Source organism: Procambarus clarkii, chromosome 43, assembly GCF_040958095.1.
Source record: "Procambarus clarkii isolate CNS0578487 chromosome 43, FALCON_Pclarkii_2.0, whole genome shotgun sequence".
Classification (NCBI taxonomy): domain Eukaryota; kingdom Metazoa; phylum Arthropoda; class Malacostraca; order Decapoda; family Cambaridae; genus Procambarus; species Procambarus clarkii.
In genome coordinates, this window is record NC_091192.1 from 24,979,958 (window position 1) to 25,005,402 (window position 25,445).

General features: G+C 45.9%; 1 protein-coding gene across 4 annotated transcripts in view; it reads right to left on the bottom strand.

Annotated features, from left to right (window-relative positions):
* Positions 1-25,445, bottom strand: part of LOC123755869 (steroid hormone receptor ERR1) — a 203,873-nt gene that overhangs the window by 88,134 nt on the left and 90,294 nt on the right. The window contains exons 1-2 of one of the 4 annotated variants that reach the window (XM_069300148.1): positions 14,984-16,760; positions 14,645-14,881 (exon numbers count right to left, since the gene is read on the bottom strand). The exons of the other annotated variants lie outside the window; for them this stretch is intronic. Of the exons in view, the coding sequence (XP_069156249.1) occupies positions 14,645-14,758 (114 nt within the window). The 5' untranslated portion in view covers positions 14,759-14,881; positions 14,984-16,760. Of the gene's footprint in view, positions 1-14,644; positions 14,882-14,983; positions 16,761-25,445 lie in introns of those variants that run through there. 4 annotated transcript variants of the gene reach the window in all.

The window sequence follows — 25,445 nt, forward strand, 5'->3', positions numbered from 1 at the left end:
AACAGGCTAAAATAGTTCCAATCTACAAAAGTGCCAGCAGGGAAGACCCCCTCAATTATAGACCTGTATCATTGACAAGTGTAATAGTGAAAGTATTGGAAAAACTAATCAAAACTAAATGGGTAGAACACCTGGAGAAAAACGACATAATATCAGACAGACAGTATGGTTTTCGATCTGGAAGATCCTGTGTATCGAATTTACTCAGTTTCTATGATCGAGCACCAGAGATTTTACAGGAAAGAGATGATTGGGTTGACTGCATCTATCTGGACCTAATATAGGCTTTCGACAGAGTTCCACATAAGAGGTTGTTTTGGAAACTGGAAAATGTTGGAGGGGTAACAGGTACGCTTCTAACATAGATGAAAAATTTTATGTGAGAAATTTTTAAAGCATTCTAATAAAGAAAGAGATCTAGGGGTGGTTCTAGATAGAAAACTATCACCTGAGGACCACATAAAGAACATTGTGCGAGGAGCCTATGCCTTTCTAACCTCAGAATTGCTTTTAAATACATGGATGGCGATATGCTAAAGAAATTGTTCACGACTTTTGTTAGGCCAAAGCTAGAATATGCAGCGGTTGTGTGGTGCCCATATCTTAAGAAGCACATCAACAAACTGGAAAAGGTGCAAAGACATGCTACTAAGTGACTCCCAGAACTGAAGGGCAAGAGCTACGAGGAGAGGTTAGAGGCATTAAATATGCCAAAACTAGAAGACAGAAGAAAAAGAGGTGATATGATCACTACGTACAAAATAGTAACAGGAATTGATAAAATCGATAGGGAAGATTTCCTGAGACCTGGAACTTTAAGAACAAGAGGTCATAGATTTAAACTAGCTAAACACAGATGCCGAAGAAATATAAGAAAATTCACTTTCGCAAACAGAGTGGTAGACGGTTGGAACAAGTTAGGTGAGAAGGTGGTGGAGGCCAAGACCGTCAGTAGTTTCAAAGCGTTATATGACAAAGAGTGCTGGGAAGACGGGACACCACGAGTGTAGCTCTCATCCTGTAACTACACTTAGGTAATTACACCCCTCCCCCCCCACATACACACACTCACACACACAGGAAGCAGCTCCGTAACAGCTGTCTACCTCCCAGGTACCTATTTGCTGATAGGTAACAGGGGCATCAGGGTGAAAGAAATGTTGCCCATTTGTTTCTGCCAGGTCCGGGAATCGAACCCGGGTCGCAGAATTACGAGTCCTGCGCGCTGTCCAGTCAGCTACCAGACTCCCCAGGAAGCAGCCCGTAACAGCTGTCTAACTCCCAGGTACCTATCTACTGCTAGGTGAACAGGGAGCATCAGGGTGAAATAAAAATGTTTTACGCCTACGCCGGGGATCGATCCCTTGACCCTAGGACTACGAATGCCGAGCGCTGTCCACTCAGCCGGCAGGCCCGCCCGCGCGCGTGTGTGTGTGTGGACGCGCTTGTGTTCTTTAATCTCCTCCCCCAAGGCAAGATAGCGGCATTATGTTAAGAGCGGCGGTACGCAGCCGCCAGGGGTGACGGGGTGTACTCTGGTACTGTCACACCTCTCACGCGACCACCTCGAGTCGCTCACACACGTAGCAGATGATGCACTGGCACTACTGCTGTTGGCACCTGGAGGCACTCACACCTCGTGACCCTGGCCGTTCATCAGGGGACTCGGGCAGCCCCCCCCCTGCTCCTCCCCCCCCCACACACACTTAACCAACAATGATTATTGCACTTGTACTTGTGCACTAACACTAAGGAGAAGATCCGTAGAAGCCGTGATGAGGGCTCGAACCTTCGCGGCGAGTGTTCCCACACTCGCCGGCGACTACGCCGTCACATGGTATAAGATTGTATTAAAAACTAAAGCTATAAAGCACTCAATATAGGTTGTTAGACTTACATGATGGTAATTGCTCAATTGCTAATAGTTAGATTTACAAGATATGAATTACTCATCAAACATCTTCATCTAACAGTATGAAACACTTATGGATTGTACATGTTAGTCATGTACATGTTAGTCATGTACATGTTAGTCATGTACATGTTAGTCATGTACATGTTAGTCATGTACATGTTAGTCATGTACATGTTAGTCATGTACATGTTAGTCATGTACATGTTAGTCATGTACATGTTAGTCATGTACATGTTAGTCATGTACATGTTAGTCATGTACATGTTAGTCATGTACATGTTAGTCATGTACATGTTAGTCATGTACATGTTAGTCATGTACATGTTAGTCATGTACATGTTAGTCATGTACATGTTAGTCATGTACATGTTAGTCATGTACATGTTAGTCATGTACATGTTAGTCATGTACATGTTAGTCATGTACATGTTAGTCATGTACATGTTAGTCATGTACATGTTAGTCATGTACATGTTAGTCATGTACATGTTAGTCATGTACATGTTAGTCATGTACATGTTAGTCATGTACATGTTAGTCATGTACATGTTAGTCATGTACATGTTAGTCATGTACATGTTAGTCATGTACATGTTAGTCATGTACATGTTAGTCATGTACATGTTAGTCATGTACATGTTAGTCATGTACATGTTAGTCATGTACATGTTAGTCATGTACATGTTAGTCATGTACATGTTAGTCATGTACTATGTTAGTCATGTACTATGTTAGTCATGTACATGTTAGTCATGTACATGTTAGTCATGTACATGTTAGTCATGTACATGTTAGTCATGTACATGTTAGTCATGTACATGTTAGTCATGTACATGTTAGTCATGTACATGTTAGTCATGTACTATGTTAGTCATGTACTATGTTAGTCATGTACATGTTAGTCATGTACATGTTAGTCATGTACATGTCAGTCATGTACATGTTAGTCATGTACATGTTAGTCATGTACATGTTAGTCATGTACATGTTAGTCATGTACATGTTAGTCATGTACATGTTAGTCATGTACATGTTAGTCATGTACTATGTTAGTCATGTACTATGTTAGTCATGTACATGTTAGTCATGTACATGTTAGTCATGTACATGTTAGTCATGTACATGTTAGTCATGTACATGTTAGTCATGTACATGTTAGTCATGTACATGTTAGTCATGTACTATGTTAGTCATGTACATGTTAGTCATGTACTATGTTAGTCATGTACATGTTAGTCATGTACATGTTAGTCATGTACATGTTAGTCATGTACATGTTAGTCATGTACATGTTAGTCATGTACATGTTAGTCATGTACATGTTAGTCATGTACATGTTAGTCATGTACATGTTAGTCATGTACATGTTAGTCATGTACATGTTAGTCATGTACATGTTAGTCATGTACATGTTAGTCATGTACATGTTAGTCATGTACATGTTAGTCATGTACATGTTAGTCATGTACATGTTAGTCATGTACTCCTATGTGATGAAGATGAAACTTTACCGACCTGACAGCCTCATATCTGGTCTGCCAATATTATTAACAGCTTTCAACATGAATCATTAAGGTCATGTAAATCAACCTATCATGGTGAGTGCTGCCACACCTGGCAGGTGGCTGCCACACCTGGCAGGTGGTTGCCACACCTGGCAGGTGACTGCCACACCTGGCAGGTGGTTGCCACACCTGGCAGGTGACTGCCACACCTGGCAGGTGGCTGCCACACCTGGCAGGTGGTTGCCACACCTGGCAGGTGACTGCCACACCTGGCAGGTGGCTGCCACACCTGGCAGGTGACTGCCACACCTGGCAGGTGGTTGCCAAATCAAGGATGTTTGGGTTGTGAGTGGTTGGTCTGGGGTCGTCGCTTCCCTCCCTACATCGTAAACTAGTTTTGACAGAGACCAGGATGGGGGACGGGGGGGGGGGGTATAGGGAGGGGCAGGGGGGTGTAGAGGGAAAGGTGTTGGGGATTGATTCGAGACCTCCCACCACCCCCCCCCCACTCCCTCCCAACCCTCTCACCTTTCTTCCCTTCCCTTTATGTAACGGGGAAAGTGTTGCCCAATGTAGCTGAGGTCAGTGTGTTCCTGGTGACCTGTGTCTCTGTCTGTCTGTCTGTCTGTCTGTCTGTCTGTCTCTGTCTGTCTCTGTCTGTCTGTCTGTCTGTGTCTCTGTCTGTCTGTCTGTCTGTCAGTCTGTCTGTCTGTCTGTCTGTCTGTCTGTCTGTCTGTCTGTCTGTCTGTCTGTCTGTCTGTCTGTCTGTCTGTCTGTCTGTCTGTCTGTCTGTGTCTCTGTCTGTCTGTCTGTCTGTCTGTCTGTCTGTCTGTCTCTCTTCCATGCTTGATTATATGGTGTAAGTGAAATATTTTACAATAGCTCTCAGATCAAAGATTGTTCGAGACTTTATCAATTGATTTACATTGAAAGATCAAGTTAAGTGTGAAAACTGAGAACACCTGACTCTACTGATGGGACAGCCCATATTCCTATCATGAAAGTACTATACTTATGGTGGCATGTTGTCGCTTGTACAAATATGGACGTAATGGACCAGTAGAAATTTAAGCCTTGGACAAACAAGGCTTAATACACGCTATTTGAGGCCTAATTACATACGTATATGTGGTAAACTAGGCCTAGGAATACTTAAGTTTGGTTTTTATCTTATTTTTCCGAACTCTATAAAACGAAAATTGCCAAATTCTACTTTATCTTTGTCCATCACGTCGATATTTTTACGATGGTGCGCATAGTTACAAGAGGTTGTATGTTATGAGAAGGACCAGTTGAACTAGCGAGGACTGGGCCAGAGCAGTGGTTACACTTCCCGTAGAGTTTACTTGTCTCAGGTTACCCGCACTACATCACTCATTATGATGGGTTATATTTATGTGTGAAGGTATCCATACAAAGGAGATTCGAGACCCTTTACTCTGTGCATCAATTAGGTCATTTATAATTGGGAGTATGAGGTTCTTGCTGTCGATCTTCCAAGAGAAGTTTTCGATTGCTTGAAGAGCAGACTTTGAATCGCAGAATATTATTCCTCCTCCAATATTTTTTAATGTGCTGGTTGCTAAATGTAATGCTGCTAGTTCTGCTTGTGTGGAGGTCAGCCAGTTGTTTAACCTGACACTGACAGACTTTGTGCAGATATTATTTCTATAAAACCTACATGCCGCTGCAGTCCGTCCAGTAGAAGACTGGACTGAGCCGTCGGTGTAGACACAGTGCTCGTGAGATCTTAGACTCTCGATGGAGGAGGCAATTGTTTCAAGAGTGACAGCTTTGAGTAGAGCAAGATTCTCATTATCTTTCTTGGTGACAGGTGTGTATGATACTTGAATCATTGCAGCCAAATTAGCGTGTAACAAGTTTGAAGTTGAATTAGATCTAGGTATCCCCATCTCTGCTGTCAAAACTGTATTGGTCCAAACATTCAGATCTGATAGGAAAGAACTTACTGACTCCCAACGACCTGAAAGTACTAGTATAAAAAGCTATGATTTGTTCAGATCTGAAACCTACATCTATGGACAGCACAAAACGTCCACTAGACTGTGCGACACAGTGGTTGCAAGGATCAGGTTGGGTTACCGTTACCTGTGGCAGGTGGCTGCAGGTGACGGGTCTCCCAATCCTGAGCACTCCAGTTGCAAACTCTGTGAGCAGGAACTACGGCATGATCTCCCGCACTACATCACTGAATGCCCAGTTATTAGACCTTTCAGACCAGTTGGCATGAGGTACCTGGAGCTTTGCAATTACTTTATTCACTCTCGTATTCTTGAAGATATCCTCACAGTATACCCAAAATTTGCCAGTGCCGGCTATTAAACACATGGCCCTGTATGACTAACCATCCTGCGAGATGGGGACTTGTATTACCACTGCTACCATATTCAATCTTGTGTTGATGATATCCCCAAAATGCATCCGGAGTCTGCCAGTGCAGACCGCTTATCACATGCCTCTGTATGACTAACCATACTGTGTGATGGGGATTTCTTAGCATCACCTAGTTAGCTTTTTGACACACTGTACTCCACTTCATATAGTCTAGGGCAGCTGCACTAATGCAGATGTACCTCATGTATTAATAACATAAACACAATCTATGTACCTAAATATGTTCATAATACAAAATTATGTACCATAACAGAGCTCTGTCTTTGCAATTCTTTGTCCGCTCTCGTGTTCTTGAGATATTCTCACGATGTGTTCAAAGTTTACAAGCGCAGGCTACTGATCACATGGCCCTGTATGACTGACCATCCTCAGAGAGAATAAAGGTTTATATTATCACATCGATAGCCCAACCAACCACTTTCCCTCCTCACCTCACCAACCAACACACTACTGGGTTTAGACAACACAATTCCGCCCGATATGGAAGCAATGATTACCCACGTGATAAAATAATCACCCAGTCAAGTAAGAATTAATGATCAAGCAAAATAAACTTGAGAATGATCTATACACAATCCAAAAGAACCAGGAGGCCATACTCCAAATTCTGCAGGGCCAGAGTTCGTCTCAGGAGAGTTTAGCGGTTGTAACTTGGTGTATAATGATGCAACACGAGCCACCACACATAACAGCAGGCACAGTACTACCGTTGCCCCAGGGAACACATCAACACCAGGGAACACATCAACACCAGGGAACACAACACCACCAGGGAACACATCAACACCAGGGAACACAACACCACCAGGGAACACATCAACACCAGGGAACACATCAACACCAGGGAACACAACACCACCAGGGAACACATCAACACCAGGGAACACAACACCACCAGGGAACACATCAACACCAGGGAACACAACACCACCAGGGAACACATCAACACCAGGGAACACAACACCACCAGGGAACACAACACCACCAGGGAACACAACACCACCAGGGAACACAACACCACCAGGGAACACATCAACACCAGGGAACACAACACCACCAGGGAACACAACACCACCAGGGAACACAACACCACCAGGGAACACAACACCACCAGGGAACACATCAACACCAGGGAACACAACACCACCAGGGAACACAACACCACCAGGGAACACAACACCACCAGGGAACACATCAACACCAGGGAACACATCACCACCAGGGAACACAACACCACCAGGGAACACAACACCACCAGGGAACACAACACCACCAGGGAACACATCAACACCAGGGAACACATCAACACCAGGGAACACAACACCACCAGGGAACACAACACCACCAGGGAACACAACACCACCAGGGAACACATCAACACCAGGGAACACATCAACACCAGGGAACACAACACCACCAGGGAACACAACACCACCAGGGAACACAACACCACCAGGGAACACAACACCACCAGGGAACACATCAACACCAGGGAACACATCACCACCAGGGAACACAACACCACCAGGGAACACAACACCACCAGGGAACACAACACCACCAGGGAACACAACACCACCAGGGAACACATCAACACCAGGGAACACAACACCACCAGGGAACACATCAACACCAGGGAACACATCACCACCAGGGAACACATCAACACCAGGGAACACATCAACACCAGGGAACACATCACCACCAGGGAACACATCAACACCAGGGAACACATCACCACCAGGGAACACATCAACACCAGGGAACACAACACCACCAGGGAACACAACACCACCAGGGAACACAACACCACCAGGGAACACATCAACACCAGGGAACACATCACCACCAGGGAACACAACACCACCAGGGAACACAACACCACCAGGGAACACAACACCACCAGGGAACACAACACCACCAGGGAACACAACACCACCAGGGAACACATCAACACCAGGGAACACAACACCACCAGGGAACACATCAACACCAGGGAACACAACACCACCAGGGAACACATCAACACCAGGGAACACAACACCACCAGGGAACACATCAACACCAGGGAACACAACACCAGCAGGGAACACATCAACACCAGGGAACACATCAACACCAGGGAACACATCAACACCAGGGAACACATCAACACCAGGGAACACATCAACACCAGGGAACACATCAACACCAGGGAACACATCAACACCAGGGAACACATCAACACCAGGGAACACATCACCACCAGGGAACACAACACCACCAGGGAACACAACACCACCATGGAACACAACACCACCAGGGAACACAACACCACCAGGGAACACAACACCACCAGGGAACACAACACCACCAGGGAACACATCAACACCAGGGAACACATCACCACCAGGGAACACATCAACACCAGGGAACACATCAACACCAGGGAACACATCAACACCAGGGAACACATCAACACCAGGGAACACATCAACACCAGGGAACACATCAACACCAGGGAACACATCAACACCAGGGAACACATCAACACCAGGGAACACATCAACACCAGGGAACACATCAACACCAGGGAACACATCACCACCAGGGAACACAACACCACCAGGGAACACAACACCACCATGGAACACAACACCACCAGGGAACACAACACCACCAGGGAACACAACACCACCAGGGAACACAACACCACCAGGGAACACATCAACACCAGGGAACACATCACCACCAGGGAACACATCAACACCAGGGAACACATCAACACCAGGGAACACATCAACACCAGGGAACACATCAACACCAGGGAACACATCAACACCAGGGAACACATCAACACCAGGGAACACATCAACACCAGGGAACACATCAACACCAGGGAACACATCAACACCAGGGAACACATCAACACCAGGGAACACATCAACACCAGGGAACACATCAACACCAGGGAACACATCAACACCAGGGAACACATCAACACCAGGGAACACAACACCACCAGGGAACACATCAACACCAGGGAACACATCAACACCAGGGAACACATCAACACCAGGGAACACATCAACACCAGGGAACACATCAACACCAGGGAACACATCAACACCAGGGAACACAACAACACCAGTGCACACAACACCACCAGTGCACACAACACCACTGACCACTGACACCAATACACACAGTAACACCAGCACATGACGGTAGAGCAACACCACATACAACACCTCCAGTACACACACTGTCTCCAGCAACAACACCGCACACAGCACGTCTGATGACCAACATCCCCACAGTGAAGAAAATCTCACTGTCCTACAATGGAACTGCTGTAACACTCATGACTCTCCTCCCCCCCCCCTCCCCCCCCCCCTGTAGAGTTCACACCCAGGAAAGCCTTCTCCAAGAGGTCAGCCCAGATGACCTCTGTATGTTGATTAAAAATTCCTGGGTTAGTCTTAATCAGCTAGTTTCAAGTATGTAATATTTCATGATACTCTTGTCAAACATTGTAATGGAATTAGACCCCAGATTCTTATGTGTAAACATCCATGGATCTCCCCCCCCCCCTTTTAGCCCAGGTCAGAGGTCAGTCACACACGTAATTAATAATTCCTCTGTTGAACAGTGTATGGTGAATGTCAAACCAGCTTAATGAAAATTTTTTTTAGTGTTTGTGCACGTGTGGCCCAACCTCTTTCGGTGTAGGTAGCAACAGCAAATCTCCCCCCCTCTCCCCTTTTTGAGGTGTATATATTGATCTTGGAGCAGACGTAGTGGAGACAGAGTGCCGGACACCAGGGTCAGTAGTGGGTCTGTGAGAACATCACACAGCCAGGGAGGAACAGAGTGAATCCACCGGAGGGAGAGACAGAGGTCTTAAGGTAAAGTGTGATCTCTGAGGGTTTTGTTCCATGTCTAAATTTCTTAACTATTGGCCAGTGTTAGAGTAGGAGTTATAGTGGTGATTAGCATAATTTTGTTCTCAATAAACTCGTGTTAAATTTCCCGTCTGTGTCAATTGCTGAATCCTCTTAGCCTCTAAATATAGTTTGCTAACAACCGTCCCATAATTAATGAAAGTTAAAGGAAGAGGACTCTCCAAGTCAATCAATGTTTCTTGCCTCGTTGCTTGATATAGTCTCAATGGACAAGGCAGATGGTGGCAGCGTAGTTAATCCTGTGTAACATTCCCTTAAAAGTATACCTTTTGGTTCCGGTGTAACCATCATATGTCAGCTCATATTACAGTGTTCAATAACAGTGTTACCAAGTGTAACCGATAGGAAGTGTTACTCAGTATAAGTAGTTGTGTTTCATTATTAGTTCATATTATATAGTGGTATTACACTGTAATGGAGTTCGCGGTAGACTTAATGGCATCATAAGGCGCTGAAGGAGACCATATTGAATACTTCATACCCAAGACTCTACAAATAAGAGGCAATATCACCGTGACAAGGTAACTGAGGAAAGGAGGATAGAAGAACAAATCAGTGAATCTGTACGCTGGTACAACATGGTTGCTGCTGGCAATCCCAATCATTATGGCCGAAGATGAGGTGGCCGAGGGATAGAATCAGTAATAGCAAGAATCTGTCTTGGATACAAATATCCATGGAGATTCGGAATGGAAACAACAGTTGAACAGTGGAGTTGCAGAATCTGTGGTGAGAGTGATGGACACCGCCTTGACCACTATCTACGAGACTGTGAACAACTGAGAGACATTAGAAATATGTGTAGAATAATAAACCCCACATTGTTTAAGTTAGGAAAATATTATTTGTCAAATATGGATATTGTTCTTAAAAGATTTTCCCATTTTACACTCACAAGATAACGTAAGATTTTAAGGGCTGACGAATGTTAATCTTCTTGTTTGAGAACCTGTTCATTTGAGACAGTTAAGCAAGTTTCAGCTGCGTCTGGGTACAAGCGATAGGATGAAACCGTTGTTCCTTGTTTGTATTACATCTGACCTTTAGAAGAAATTGTCCGGATCAACATCCTTTAACTTGTTCAGTATTTTAAAAGTAAAAATGAGATCCGCCAAGTCATACCTGGTTTGTGGAGTTGTTACTCCAGTGGCCTTCAACCGTTCCTGATACGGAAGATCACTTAACTTTGGAATGACTTTTGTTGCTCGGTGTTGCACTTTCTCCAGAGCAGCTATGTACTCACCTAGTTGAGCCCGTCGGCTCTTTGGTCCCGCCTCTCAACTGTCAATCAACTGGTGTTACAGATTCCTGACCTTATTGGGCTCTATCATATCTACATTTGAAACTGTGTATGGAGTCAGCCTCCACCACATCACTGCCTAATGCATTCCAACTGTTAACTACTCAGACACTGAAAAAGTGCTTTCTAACGTTACTGTGACTCATTTGGGTACTCAGTTTCCACCCGTGTCCCCTTGTTCACGTACCACCCGTGTTAAACAGTTTATCATTATCTACCCCTGTCATTTCCTCTTGAGAATTTTGTAGGTAGTGATCATGTCTCCCTTTACTCTTGTCTTCCAGTGTCGTAAGGTGCATTTCACGCAGCCTTTCCTCGTAACTCATGCCTCTTAGTTCTGGGACTAGTCTAGTAGCATACCTCTGAACTTTTTCCAGCTTCGTCTTGTGCTTGACAAGAAACGGGCTCCATGCTGGGGCCGCATACTTCAGGATTGGTCTTACATATGTGGTGTACAAGATTCTGAATGATTCCTTACACAGGTTCCTGAACGCTGTTCTGATGTTAGCCAGCCTCGCATATGCCGCAAATATTTTTCTTTTTATGTGGGCTTCAGGAGACAGGTTTTGTGAGATATCCACTCCTAGATCTTTCTCTCTGTCCGTTTCATGAAGGACTTCATCTCTCATTCTGTATCCTGTGTCTGGCCTCCTGTTCCACCGCCTTAGTTTCATTATCTTACATTTACTCGAGTTGAACTTTAGTAGCCATTTGTTGGACCTTTCGTTCAGTTTGTCTAGGACATCTTGTAGCCTCATACTATCTTCCTCTGTTTTAATTCTCCTCATAATTTTTGCAGCATCAGCCAAAAATGAGAGGAACAATTCTATACCCTCTGGGAGATCATTTACAAATAACAGAAACAGTATAGGTCCAAGAACTGACCCCTGCGGGACTCCACTGGTGACGCCTTATGTCCTTCCGAGATAAGGTCTGCATGCTTGGTTACAGTAATTCAAATGGGGGCGCACCAGAGATTTATACAGTTGAATCATTACCTTCTTTTCCTTATAGTCAAAAGTACACGTGATTATTCCAAGGGTTTGGGGTAGCTTTTCTGACTGCTGCTCCCACCGGTTGTGCAACTTTTAGTGAGTGCTGGATTTTGACTTCAAGTTCTTTTTCTTTATCAATCTGCTGTAATGTAATGTTATTAATTTGGTAGTTGTGGCGTGGGTTGTTATGCCCCACATGCAAGGTCTTGCATTTGTCGATATTAAAAAGCATTTGCCAGTCTTCTGACCATTTGTGGAGTGCCTGTAGATCTCTTTCTTAGGCTTCAATATTATCATCATTTCCCACTGTACCATAAATCTTTGTGTCTTCTGCTAATTTGATGATATGGTTTGTAATATTCTCATCTATGTTCTTTGTTTTGGTTTATCTTCTTACATAGGCACACACGGCGTCATACGTCAGGCTGCGAGCACCGGTGTCATATAAGTGACCGGGCCGCGGGACCATTGAATCCTGAACCTCACAAAGGTAGTCACAAGTACTTCTGCATTTAAAGTCTCTATACAATATGTTGATGTTTGAGGATTCAATGCTGTTTTCCAGAAAGGCTGCATATTTTGTTTCCCAATTGCATGTATTGTTTAAATTATATAATAAATATTTTAATTCCCTCTCCGGACGTGTTGACGGGCACATGTGTTTTGGACACGTTACAGATGTTTATATTAGATTTGCCTCAATAAAATTGATAAGCGGTCGGAAATACCAAAGAAAACGGTTTACTAACTCTCAGTTACGTATTTACTGTTTGGTCAAAAAAGGCATCAGACGTAAGAAAATGTTCCTTAACATCGTGCGGTGCCCTGGAACCCCACCCAGGACCAATCCTGTCCTCAGCCGACTGAGCTAGCACTTGCGCTAAGAAGTCACTTCTCTAGGAGTGCGGGAGGTTCTGTGTGGGGGGTGAGGAAGGCCCTCTGTAGGGAAGGGGTTGTGAAAGGCCCTGTTGGCGCTGGAGGTTCTCTACGGGAGTGAGAAATGCCAGAAGTTTTCCGTGTGGCGTGAGAGAGAGGTTCTCCGCGGGGTTCCGCAAGGTCCTCTGAGAGTGTGCGAGAACTTCTCTGTGGGGGTACAAAAGTTTCTCTGTGAGGGGGTGCCAATTTTGTGGTAGTATAGATAAATAATTGTAAGCACGTCTTCAGAAGAGGCACGGGAGAACAACTTTTGTTCTCTGTTTAAACACATGTATAAATACTCATGATGGAGGTTTGTGAAGAGCAGAGGGGCGCGGGGACGTCTTGACGGGCGCGGAGACGTCTTGACAGGCGCGGGGACGTCTTGACGGGCGCGGGGACGTCTTGACGGGGCGGGGGGGACGTCTTGACGGGCGTCGGGGACGTCTTGACGGGCGCGGGAACGTCTTGGCGGGCGCGGGGACGTCTTGACGGGCTCAGGGACGTCTTGACGGGCTCAGGGACGTCTTGACGGGCTCAGGGACGTCTTGACGGGCTCAGGGACGTCTTGACGGGCGCGGGGACGTCTTGACGGGCGCGGGGACGTTTTGACGGGCTCAGGGACGTCTTGACGGGCGCGGGGACGTCTTGACGGGCTCGGGGACGTCTTGACGGGCTCAGGGACGTCTTGACGGGCGCGGGGACGTCTTGACGGGCTCGGGGACGTTTTGACGGGCTCAGGGACGTCTTGACGGGCGCGGGGACGTCTTGACGGGCTCAGGGACGTCTTGACGGGCTCAGGGACGTCTTGACGGGCTCAGGGACGTCTTGACGGGCTCAGGGACGTCTTGACGGGCGCGGGGACGTCTTGACGGGCGCGGGGACGTCTTGACGGGCTCAGGGACGTCTTGACGGGCGCGGGGACGTCTTGACGGGCGCGGGGACGGTTTGACGGGCTCAGGGACGTCTTGACGGGCGCGTGGACGTCTTGACGGGCTCGGGGACGTCTTGACGGGCTCAGGGACGTCTTGACGGGCGCGGGGACGTCTTGACGGGCGCGGGGACGTCTTGACGGGCGCGGGGACGTTTTGACGGGCCCAGCAACGTGAGCTGCGCCGGAGGTTACCGCCACTCTTTTGTAGTGCTCTTAACACCAGTATACATGTAATGTATGTGTACGTGTAGTGTATGTGCAGGTGTTATACATGCGCAGGTGTAGTGTATGTGCGGGTGTTATACATGCGCAGGTGTTATACATGCGCAGGTGTTATACATGCGCAGGTGTTATACATGCGCGGTGGTAATGTATGTTCAGATATTATAGTTACAGGTGTAATGTAGGTGCAAGTGTAGTGAATGTTCAGTTGTCACTTTCAGGTATAATATGTGTGCAATATATAATACAGGTGTAATGTAGGTGCAAGTGTATAATGCAAGTGACATGTATAAGAAATCTGTTCATGATTCACTGATGAGGAATAGTTTTCACTGTTAAAGCCAGCGGTGGCACTGTTGAAGGGCCCAGCGTCACTAAGAGCAGCATTGGTGCCACCGACGAAGATAACAGTGCCACTGACTGTAGAATAAGGGGCGAGCAAGCGGCTGTCTATGAGGGTGGTGTAGGGTGAGGGAGAAGAACGTGAAGGTGAACCTACCAAACACTGTGAAGATGAGACGATCATCACATCCTCCCTGACCAGGGTGTCTGGCGAGTCTGAGGTGAAGGTGAGGAAGTCTTCCAGTTCCTGCTTCATTGTGGTGTGTATCATGGCGCCTGCCTCCCACGGCACCTGTGTCTAGTGTGGCGCCTGCCTCCCACGGCACCTGTGTCTAGTATGGCGCCTGCCTCCCACGGCACCTGTGTCTAGTATGGCGCCTGCCTCCCACGGCACCTGTGTCTAGTATGGCGCCTGCCTCCCACGGCACCTGTGTCTAGTGTGGCGCCTGCCTCCCACGGCACCTGTGTCTAGTGTGGCGCCTGCCTCCCACGGCACCTGTGTCTAGTATGGCGCCTGCCTCCCACGGCACCTGTGTCTAGTCCTCCACACTCACACCACAACGCCCAACACGACACACTTCCCCGCACCAGCTCTGACGCCGGTGCCTGCCTCAGTCACCACTCTCCGCTTCACACACTAAGTAACTTGATGTTTGGTGTGGCGACTGGACCCGGGTCTGTGCGTGTTAAGTGAGAGTGCCTGCTCCAGGGCCCGCGTGAACGCCTAGCACTGATGAGAGTGCCTGTTTTAAGTGACACTGACAGTTCTACTTTATGGTGTCACCCTACAGAAAGTTCCACTCTATGATGCACGCTACAAGAGGTTCCACTCTCAAGAGCAACTCTATGAAGCACACTACTGAAGGAACTCTATGAAGCACACTACTGAAGGAACTCTATGATACGCGCTACAAAAAAATCACAACAAGTGCTTTTTGCGAGACTTGTATTGTGGAAAAGTTGTATGGCAGAGATGAAGTGTATGACACTTCTGGAGCACCTTAGTCGGCTCTCCTCGCTATCTCGAGCATTTTATCTTATCTCCTGAAGTTGTCTCAGCTGATATCAACACTTACATAGCTCCATAAATATCACTTAACACTTGAGAGATACCAAGAACACAGGCGGGGATAAAACACTAAAAGTATTTGTGTGGGTATGTGTGGAGCGAGTTAACGCTTCATAGCAACAGTGTGGCCTTCAGGGGTCTTGGCCGCGGCACCACAACGCACCACACTGGTACACTCTGTGCTCTTCACCACACACACTCTCTCTCCCCTTACTCTTCCAATTACAGTTTAGAGTACAGCAGGAGGGAGCTTACACCCACCATGAAGCAGTGGTGAGTTACACGCTCTACAACTGGATACTCATCTCGGTACAAATTACTGCACTTCGTTCACAATACACCAGTACACAGAAAATGTACTTTATATACCACTCACGTACTTTATTCCTCTCCATTAAGTGAGGCATTAAGTAGAGTATATTAGAGCGATTGGTAAGTGGAAAGAAACGCAGGCCGTTGGTGTCGTGGTCACGGCCTGTGTTATTTGGTCCTCCACTCCTAGTGTGAGTGTTTCCGAGTAGTTGTTGAGGTGCTCCTCGGTGCTGGTGCCAGCTCCAGCACCAGCATGTACACCTGCACGACACACCGACTTTACTCTCTGCTATTCTAGCGTTTACAATGTTGTATATGTAATGAGAAGAGCCACGAGCCTGCCAGTGGCCTTAAGACGTCAGGAGGTGTTGCTGGTTTGGTGGAGATGAAAATCTCGTGGTCGTTCACTGTTACTTTATGACTTAAAAATGCAGTTGTGGTGCCTCCTGAGAGAGGAATAGTTAGCGGTTGTGTTGATGGTAGTTGCAAGCTCGGAGCACCAGCCAGTGGGCTTGTTCCACTGTCTATCACAACAAACAACGCTACCACACATCTGAATGTCACATGGGGTGGGTCGTCCACCACTTGTCTCTCGTAACCCACTGCTCTCGGAGACACCGGCGGCGGCGGCGGACTTCCGTCGGGAATAACAGGGCTATACCAGGCAGGTGTTTGACCAGCTGGAAACTCGACCTGAAGGGTAACTGACAATTATTTATGTCTTCCAGTTTCAGAGAAGCACATGTGCAATGGAAGGTGAGTCTGTGTGGTTTAGGGAAGACGACACTGGAGCGAGACACAGGTGCAAGTGGGTAGGCAGGCAGGTGGCGAGTACTGGCGGCTGCAGGAGTGAGATGTGCCAGCGACGGTGGCAGCAGCACGACTAGATTGTGGGGCTGGCACCCTTGGCACTCCCTCCACCACTGATGTGGGTGGTGGGGGTACGGGGGGGGGGGGTAGTCACGCTCCAGGCACGCCCCTATACCCCACCTAACCCTCCCCCCGACCCTCTCAACCATATCCTCTCACACAACATTACTACACACACACACACACACACACACACACACACACACACACACACACACACACACACACACACACACACACACACACACACACACACACACACACACACACACACCTTACGACACTGGAAGACAGAAGAGTAAGGGGGGACATGATCACAACCTACAAAATCCTAAGGGGAATCGACCGGGTAAACAAGGATGAACTATTCAACACTGGTGGGACGCGAACAAGGGGACACAGGTGGAAGTTGAGTACCCACATGAGCCACAGAGACATTAGAAAGAACTTTTTCAGTGTCAGAGTAGTTAGTAAATGGAATGCACTAGGAAGTGATGTGGTGGAGGCTGACTCCATACACAGTTTCAAATGTAGATATGATAGAGCCCAGTAGGCTCAGGAATCTGTACACCAGCTGATTGACGGTTGAGAGGCGGGACCAATGAGCCAAAGCTCAACCCCCGCAAGCACAATTAGGTGAGTACACACACACATATACACACACACACACACACACACACACACACACACACACACACACACACACACACACACACACACACACACACACACACACACACACACACACACCTTCCTGTACTAGGTAAGTACAAGAAGCAGCCCGTACTAGCTGTCTAATTCCCAGTTAAATATTTACTGCTAGGTAACAGGAGCATCAGGGGGGAAAGAAACTGCCCATTTTGTTTCTGCCATTATCTCGAATCGAACCCGGACCCTAGGATCACGAGTCCAGAGCGCTGTCCACTCAGCTATCAGGCCCCGTGTGTGTGTACTCACCTATTTGTGCTTACGGGGGTTGAGCTTTGGCTCTTTAGTCCCAGCTCTTAACTGTCAATCAACTGGTGTAGAGATTTCTGAGCCTACTGGGCTCTATCATATCTACACTTGAAACTGTGTATGGAGTCAGCCTCCACCACATCACTGCCTAATGCATTCCATCTCTTAACTACTCTGACACTAAAAAGGTTCTTTCGAACATCCCTGTTGCTCATTTGGGTACTCAGTTTCCACCTGTGTCCCCTCGTTCGCATACCACCCGTGTTAAACAGTTAATCTTTACCTACCCTATCAATTCCTCTAAGAATTTTATAGGTCGTGATCATGTCTCCCCTAACTTTTCTGTCTTCCAGGGTTCCAGTAATCTTTCCTCGTAGCTCATTCCTATCAACACGTAGGAATGTTCCTATCAGCACGTTCCTATCAGCACCTTCCTATTCAGCATTCCTATTCAGCATTCCTATCAGCACGTTCAGAGGTATGCCTGGTGGCATACCTCTAAACTTTTTCTAACTTCGTTTTGTGTTAAATGAAGTATACATGGCTCTGAATGATTCCTTACACAAGTTTCTGAAGGCAGTTCTTATGTTTGACAGCCTTGCATACGCCTTCAATGTTATCCTTTTGATTTGAACTTCAGAGGAGAGGTCTGGTGTGTTATCAACTCCCAGATCTTTCTCTCTTTCTGACTCCTGAAGGACTGCCTCTCCCAGTTGGTACCTTGTGTTTGGCCTTCTGCTCCCTACGCCTATCCTCATCTCTTTGCACTTGCTCGAGTTAAACTCTAGTAGCCATTTGTTGGACCATTCCTTCAGAATGTCCAGGCTATACTGTAACCTTTTGCTTTCCTCCTCTGTCTGAATCCTTCTCATAATTTTAGCATCATCAGCAAATATTGAGAGGAATGTGTCTATACCTTCTGGAAGATCAATCACGTATATCAGAAACAAGATAGTTCCAAGTACAGAACCCTGTGGGACTCCGCTGGTGACATCACGTCAGTCTGAGGTCTCACCCCCTCACAGTAACTCTCTGCTTCCTGTTGTTTAGGTACTCCTTTATCCATTGGAGCACCCTACCAGTTACTCCAGCTTGTTTCTCCAACTTATGCAACTGTCTCTTATGAGATACTGTGTCAAAACCTTTCTGACAGTCCAAGAAAATGCAGTCTGCTCATCCTTCTCTTTTTTGCTAAATGGCTGTTGCTTGATCATAGAATTCTATTAAACCTGTGAGACACGACTTGCCTTCCCTGAACCCATGCTGGTGACGTGTTATAAAGTCCCTTCTCTCCAGATGTGCTACCAGGCTTTTTCTCACCATCTTCTCAATCACCTTTGGGGCTGACTGACTTGGGGCTGAATAGGGCCTCCTGCCTATCCCTCTTTTTGTGTATTGGGACTACATTAGCTGCCTTCAACTCTCTGGTAGGTCTCCTGATTCCTGTGACTTGTTATTCACCATAGATAGTGATATGCAAAGAGTTTCTTCCCGCTCTTTTAGCCTTCATGGTGAGACTCTATCAGGTCCAAGAACCTTAGTCACGTCTAGATCGAGAAAATACCTCCTAACCACATCTCTGTTAATTTCAATATCTTCCAAGTCTGCTTGGTTTATCGTCAGCCCTCTTAGTTCAGGGACTTCTTGCTCTATTGTGGAAAACCTCCTGGAATCTCTCGCTGAGTTCTTCACACACCTTTTTATAATTCTCTGTGTACCCATTCACTCCCTTTTTCAGTTTCATCACCAGTTCTTTCAATGTTATTTTTCTCCTGAAGTGGCAGTATAGCAGTTTTGATTGGGTCTTGACTTTATTTGCTGTGTCATTTTCAAACTGCCTCTCTGCTTCTCTCCTTACACTGAGGTACCCATTTCTTTGCCCCATTTCTGGCCCTCTGGTATATCTCTCTCTGCTCTCTGAAGGAACACCTGGCCATATATATGGCCTCCTCCCTTATCTCCCTCCTCCTCCTCCTCCTCCTGTGTCCTGTTATTTATGTAATTCCTCCATGTCCTTGTGCTTAGTTGCCTTGCTTCCTTACATGCCTGCTTGAACCACGGACCCCACTTTTGCTTTTTATTTCTGGACCGGGATAAACCTGTTTTCTGCCTCCTGACACTTCTGGATGACGTCTCATCACCCATCACTCATACATCATGCCTTGTACAGACTTTCCTCTCAGTTCTGTCTCCCATGGTATTCCTATTACAAATTTCTAATCTCATCATAGTTCCCCTTCGTATTCCAGCCTTTTACTTTTCGGTTCGTTCCTTAGATGAGTTAATACTACTTCCTCCAGATACTAAAATATTAGGACACTGGGGTCACTCATCCCTATGGGGGGGGGGGGGTTCTGATTTGACTTCCCTCATGAAAGTCAAATCAGTATTCATATGATTTGACTTTCATTCATTTGACTGACATTCTATTCTGAATGAATAGAGGGGTATTCACCCTCTATTCATTCAGGGTGAATACCAGATCAAGTCTGGTTGGTTTATCATTTCCTCTCATTCTTGTGGTCCCTCCAGATATTAACACCAAGTAAAACATCCAACACTTCCACAAATACGGTAACATCATTTATATTTACCAACATTCAGTGTATAAAAACCCGCAAATCACACTAAGTTCACTTTATTGCTGGCATCTTAAATTACAAATTACAATTTGTAATTTAGCCGCCCGTAGCAGGTGACTAACTCCCAGGTACCTATTTATTGCTAGGTAACATTTAGGAGGCCATTTAAGAGGCGTTTGCCTCCTAAATGAGGCAAACGCAGTGTCTGTGGCCCCCTAACTGAAACTCGTACAAAAGATTACTGTGATAGTGAAATATGGATACCTGAGATAAATATGGATAAATATCTTTTCAGGTGTGTCAAGAAACACAAGCTACAGGATGGGGTCAGCCTGTACATCAAAGACACTCTCAGCTGCTAAACACCACAAACGATATGGTGGAAGTGCTGATAATCAAAATAGAGGTCCTAAATGTGAACAAATCCCCCTTGTGGATTTGTTCATGTGATGCATCACGTTAGTGTGAGTTCTGTGTGTCCTAAATGTGGTTTATTGTCCTTGTATATAAGTCACCAGAGGCAAATCCTCAGCAGTTTAAAAACACACTAATGAAAATAGAATACTATTAAGAAAAACTTACAAATCCAGCCCCAAACATCTTGCTTGGCGACTTCATCTTACAATGGAAGAACGTAGCAAATACAGTTACATCCGAGAGAATACTGGGAACTGGCCTAAATGAACACTCACACACACATGACCTACTACGGAGGTGCGACAGATTTACACTAAACCAGCAAATAGTAAACCCAACAAGAAAGATAACACTAAACCATATTTTCACAAATAACGATGAATTGATCAGGAACATAATGATTACAAATACCTGTTACTCAGATCACAATTTAATTAAAGTTCAAACAAGCACGGGGCAAGAGACCTGCACAGCCAGTCTCAAATTCTAGGAGGAAAGTTCAGCAACTTTAATTTAAATAATAAACCAAGACCTCATATAAATAAGCTGAGAAGAACAGCTAGAAAATGCAAACCTAAACCAGTGCCTCAAGAAAATAAACTCGGTGGCACTAGAAAGATGCTCAAGCCGCAGACCTCTAAGAAAAAAAGAGGAAGAGATACAGACTAGACCGAGAACGACCTAACCTCTATACACGAAGAAAACGAATCGCAGAACATGACCGCCCCACACTATCTCAAGAACCACAAAGAAGGTTAGGTTAGGCTAGGTTAGGTAACCTAACCTAACCCTTCTTGAGGTTATCTTGAGATGATTTCGGGGCTTTAGTGTCCCCGCGGCCCGGTCCTCGACCAGACCTCCACCCCCAGGAAGCAGCCCGTGACAGCTGACTAACACCCATGTACCTATTTTACTGCCAGGGCATACGGTGAAAGAAACTCTGCCCATTGTTTCTCGCCGGCGCCTCGGATCGAACCCGGGACCACAGGATCACAAGTCCAGCGTGCTGTCCGCTCGGCCGACCGGCTCCCCATCACCCTGTCTCATGAACGACAAAGAATGCGATGTAGAGAAACAAACGATTGAACTAGAGCTACAAGAATCACGAGAGAATAGTGTAGTGCACCTGACAGCTGGGTGGACAGTACTTCGGATTCCTAGTCCTGAGGTTCCGGGTTCGATCCCCGGTGGAGGCGGAGACAAATGGGCTAAATGTTTCTTTCACCCTGATGCCCCCTGTTACCTAGCAATAAATAGATACCTGGGAGTTAGTCACCTGATACGGGCTGCTTCCTGGGGGGTGGAGGCCTGGTCGAGGACCGGGCCGCGGGGACACTAGGCCCCCGAAATCATCTCAAGATAACCTCAAGATAACCTTACCTTGCGGTTACCTTACGATGATTTCGGGGCTTACGTCCCCCCCCCCCCGGACCTCGACCAGACCTCCTCGCTATGAGACAAATGGTGTACAAGAATCACATACAACCCAGGAGAGGCTGAGACAGCAAATACCATCAGCGAAATAGAGAGAAATCCGAAATATTTTTTCCCTTGTGCAAAATTTAGAACAAAAACCACATCTAGTATTGAGCCCCCTGAGAAAGGGAGATGGAACTTACACAGATGACAACAAAGAAATGAGCGACATTCTGAAACAACAGTACGATTTCGTTTTCAGTGAGTCCTTAAAGACACTGAAGATCGATAATCCAAACGAATTCTTTATGAATGTGATATCAACATCAAATCATATATCAGATGTCACCCTAAATCCACTTCATTTTGAAGGAGCCGTAGACAGTATGCCTATGCACTCTGCACCAGGCCCTGATTCCTAGCACACCATATTCACCAAGAACTCTAAAAAAGCACTGTTTCAGGCCCTAAATATATTTTGGATACGATACTGGTGTTATGCCTGACATACTAAACACAACAGAAATAGCACCATTCCATAAAGGAGGGAATAAAGCAGATGCAAAGGACTATAGGCAGATAGCACTAACATCACACATAAAAATCTCTGAAAGGGGTATAAGAAGTATGATCGCAAAAAACATAAAATCACTGCGTCTACATAAACTTGGTCAACAGGGTTTCAGAACCGGACATTCTTGCCTCTCCCAATTGCTGGACCACTTTGACATGGCCTTAGATGCAACCCGTTCTCGCAAATTTAATGTCAATATTGACTTATTAGTTGCGTGCATAGGTGACATACTAAACATAATAGTTTCCCTTGAAAAGCTTCATAGAAAACACCGACCTTACCTAACCTACTTAGTATGTTAAAACAAGCATCTTATAGCTTCGTAATTACAATTGTTACTTAACCTATTATAGGTATAGGTTAGGTAATAATTGTAATTACGAAGCAATAAGATGCTTATCTTAACATACTAAGTAGGTTAGGTAAGGTCGGTGTTTTCTATGAAGCTTTTCAAGGGAAACTATTATGTTAAGTATGTCACCTATGCACATATTTAATAAGTCAATATTGATTTATTAAATTTGCGAGAACGGGTTGTTAGATGACATGGAAGACAAACAAAATGCTGACGGAATATACACCGATTTCGCACAAGCCTTCGACAGATGTGACCGTGGTATTATTACGCACAAAATGCGTTCAATGGGAATTACCGGAAAAACAGGAAGATGGATCTACAGCTTCCTAACTAACAGAACCCGGTGTGTATAGTTAATAAAGTTAAATCCAGCCCATCAACCGTGAAGAGCTCAGTCCCCCAGGGTACTCTGCTTGCTCCAGTACTCTTTCTCATCCTCATATCGGACATAGACAAGGACACAACCTATAGCACTGTATCATCCTTTGTAGATGACACTAGGATGCAGGCGATGAGTCACAATAACGTGGCTGAAGTATGTTGACCAGACCACACACTAGAAATTGAAGGGACGACGACGTTTCGGTCCGTCCTGGACCATTCTCAAGTCGATTCTTGATTATCGACTTGAGAATGATCCAGGACGGACCGAAACGTCGTCGTCCCTTCACCTTCTAGTGTGTGGTCTGGTCGACACTAGGATCTTCATGAGAGTAGGCAACATAAAGGAAACAGCACACTTCCAATCTGATGTGAATCAGGTCTTTCAAAAGGCCACAGATAATTATATGGCATTTAATGAAGATAAGTTCCAAATACTGCACTATGGAAAAAAATTTAAATATGAAAACGAAAACCACGTACAAAACTAAGTCAAATCATACCATAGAATGAACAAATCCACAAGGGCCGAGATGAGGGTTCGAACTTACGTCCAAGAGTATCCCAGACGCACCTTAATCGACTGTGCTACGACATGGTAAAAGAATTCCAACCGGGGGTGCTACTGCCCTCACGCAGATCCTGCAGCCTCTCCGAGACACAAACCAGGGTTTTACACAACTGCCCCCATGCACCCGCGCTCTGTCAACAAGCTGTTCTACCTCTTCACCCTTACTTCATTACACACAGAAATAACAATAGCAAGTGAAAGTGAAATAACAATAGCAAGCTACTTGCCGTGTGAGGCAAGTAGCACTCCCGGTTACAATTCTTTTAACCATGTCGTGGCACAGTCGATTAAGGCGCGTCTGGGATCCCCCTCGGACGTAAGTTCGAACCCTCATCACGGCCCTTGAGGATTTGTTCATTTGATGCATCACGCTATTGTGATTTCTGTGTGTAATACCATAGAACGTAAAAGGATTTGTGTATACTCATGGCAGAGGACTTTACCTTTAAAGAACATAACAAAGTATCCGTAGCAACTACAAGAAAAATGACAGATTGGATAACAAGAACCTTTCAACCAAGAGATATCATACCAATAATGATACTTTTCTAGACGCTAGTGCTATATAGAGCGGAATACTGTTGCACATTAACAACCCCTTTCAAAGCTGGAGAAATTGCTGACCTGGAGAGCGTGCAGAGATCCTTTACTGCTAGAATCCACGCAATAGACCATCTAAATTATTGGGACCGGCTAAAATGCTTAATTCTGTATTCCCTTGAGCGCAGGCGGGAGAGATACATAATAATTTACACGTGGAAAATATTAGAGGGGCTGGTCCCAAACCTGCACCCAGAAATAACATCACATGAGACCAGAAGACATGGCAGGATGTGCAGAATACCCCCGTTGAAGAGCAGAGGTGCAACAGGTACTCTGAGAGAGAACTATCAACATCAGAGGCCCGAGACTGTTCAACACGCTTCCACTACACATAAGGGGCATAACTGGCCGACCCCTCACAGTGTTCAAGAGAAAACTTGATAAACACCTCCAAAGGCTTCCTGATTAACCAGGCTGTGATTCATACAGGCTACGAGCTCCAACAGCCTGATAAACCAAATCATCAGCCCTGTCAGAGACCAGGTCGCGGAGACCTTGACTGCCAGAATCAAGGGAAGGTAATCGTAAGGTGAGGTAACCTACCATTCAGTGTCGGGAGTGAGAGAACATGTCGGGCAAGCCACGCATGGTCTGGTATCATCACGGTCCATCACAGGCGAGGGTATACTTCTCTTATTTGACTGGCTACCTTCTCCATTTCCATGCCTGCACTTGCATTATCGCTATTTACCTCCATCCTCTTTATTCACACATTTATACCACCACCTACACCCACCTAGCTACCACCTACACCCACCTAGCTACCACCTACACCTACCTACACCCTCACCAGCTACCACCTACACCCACCTAGCTACCACCTACACCTACCTACACCCTCACCAGCT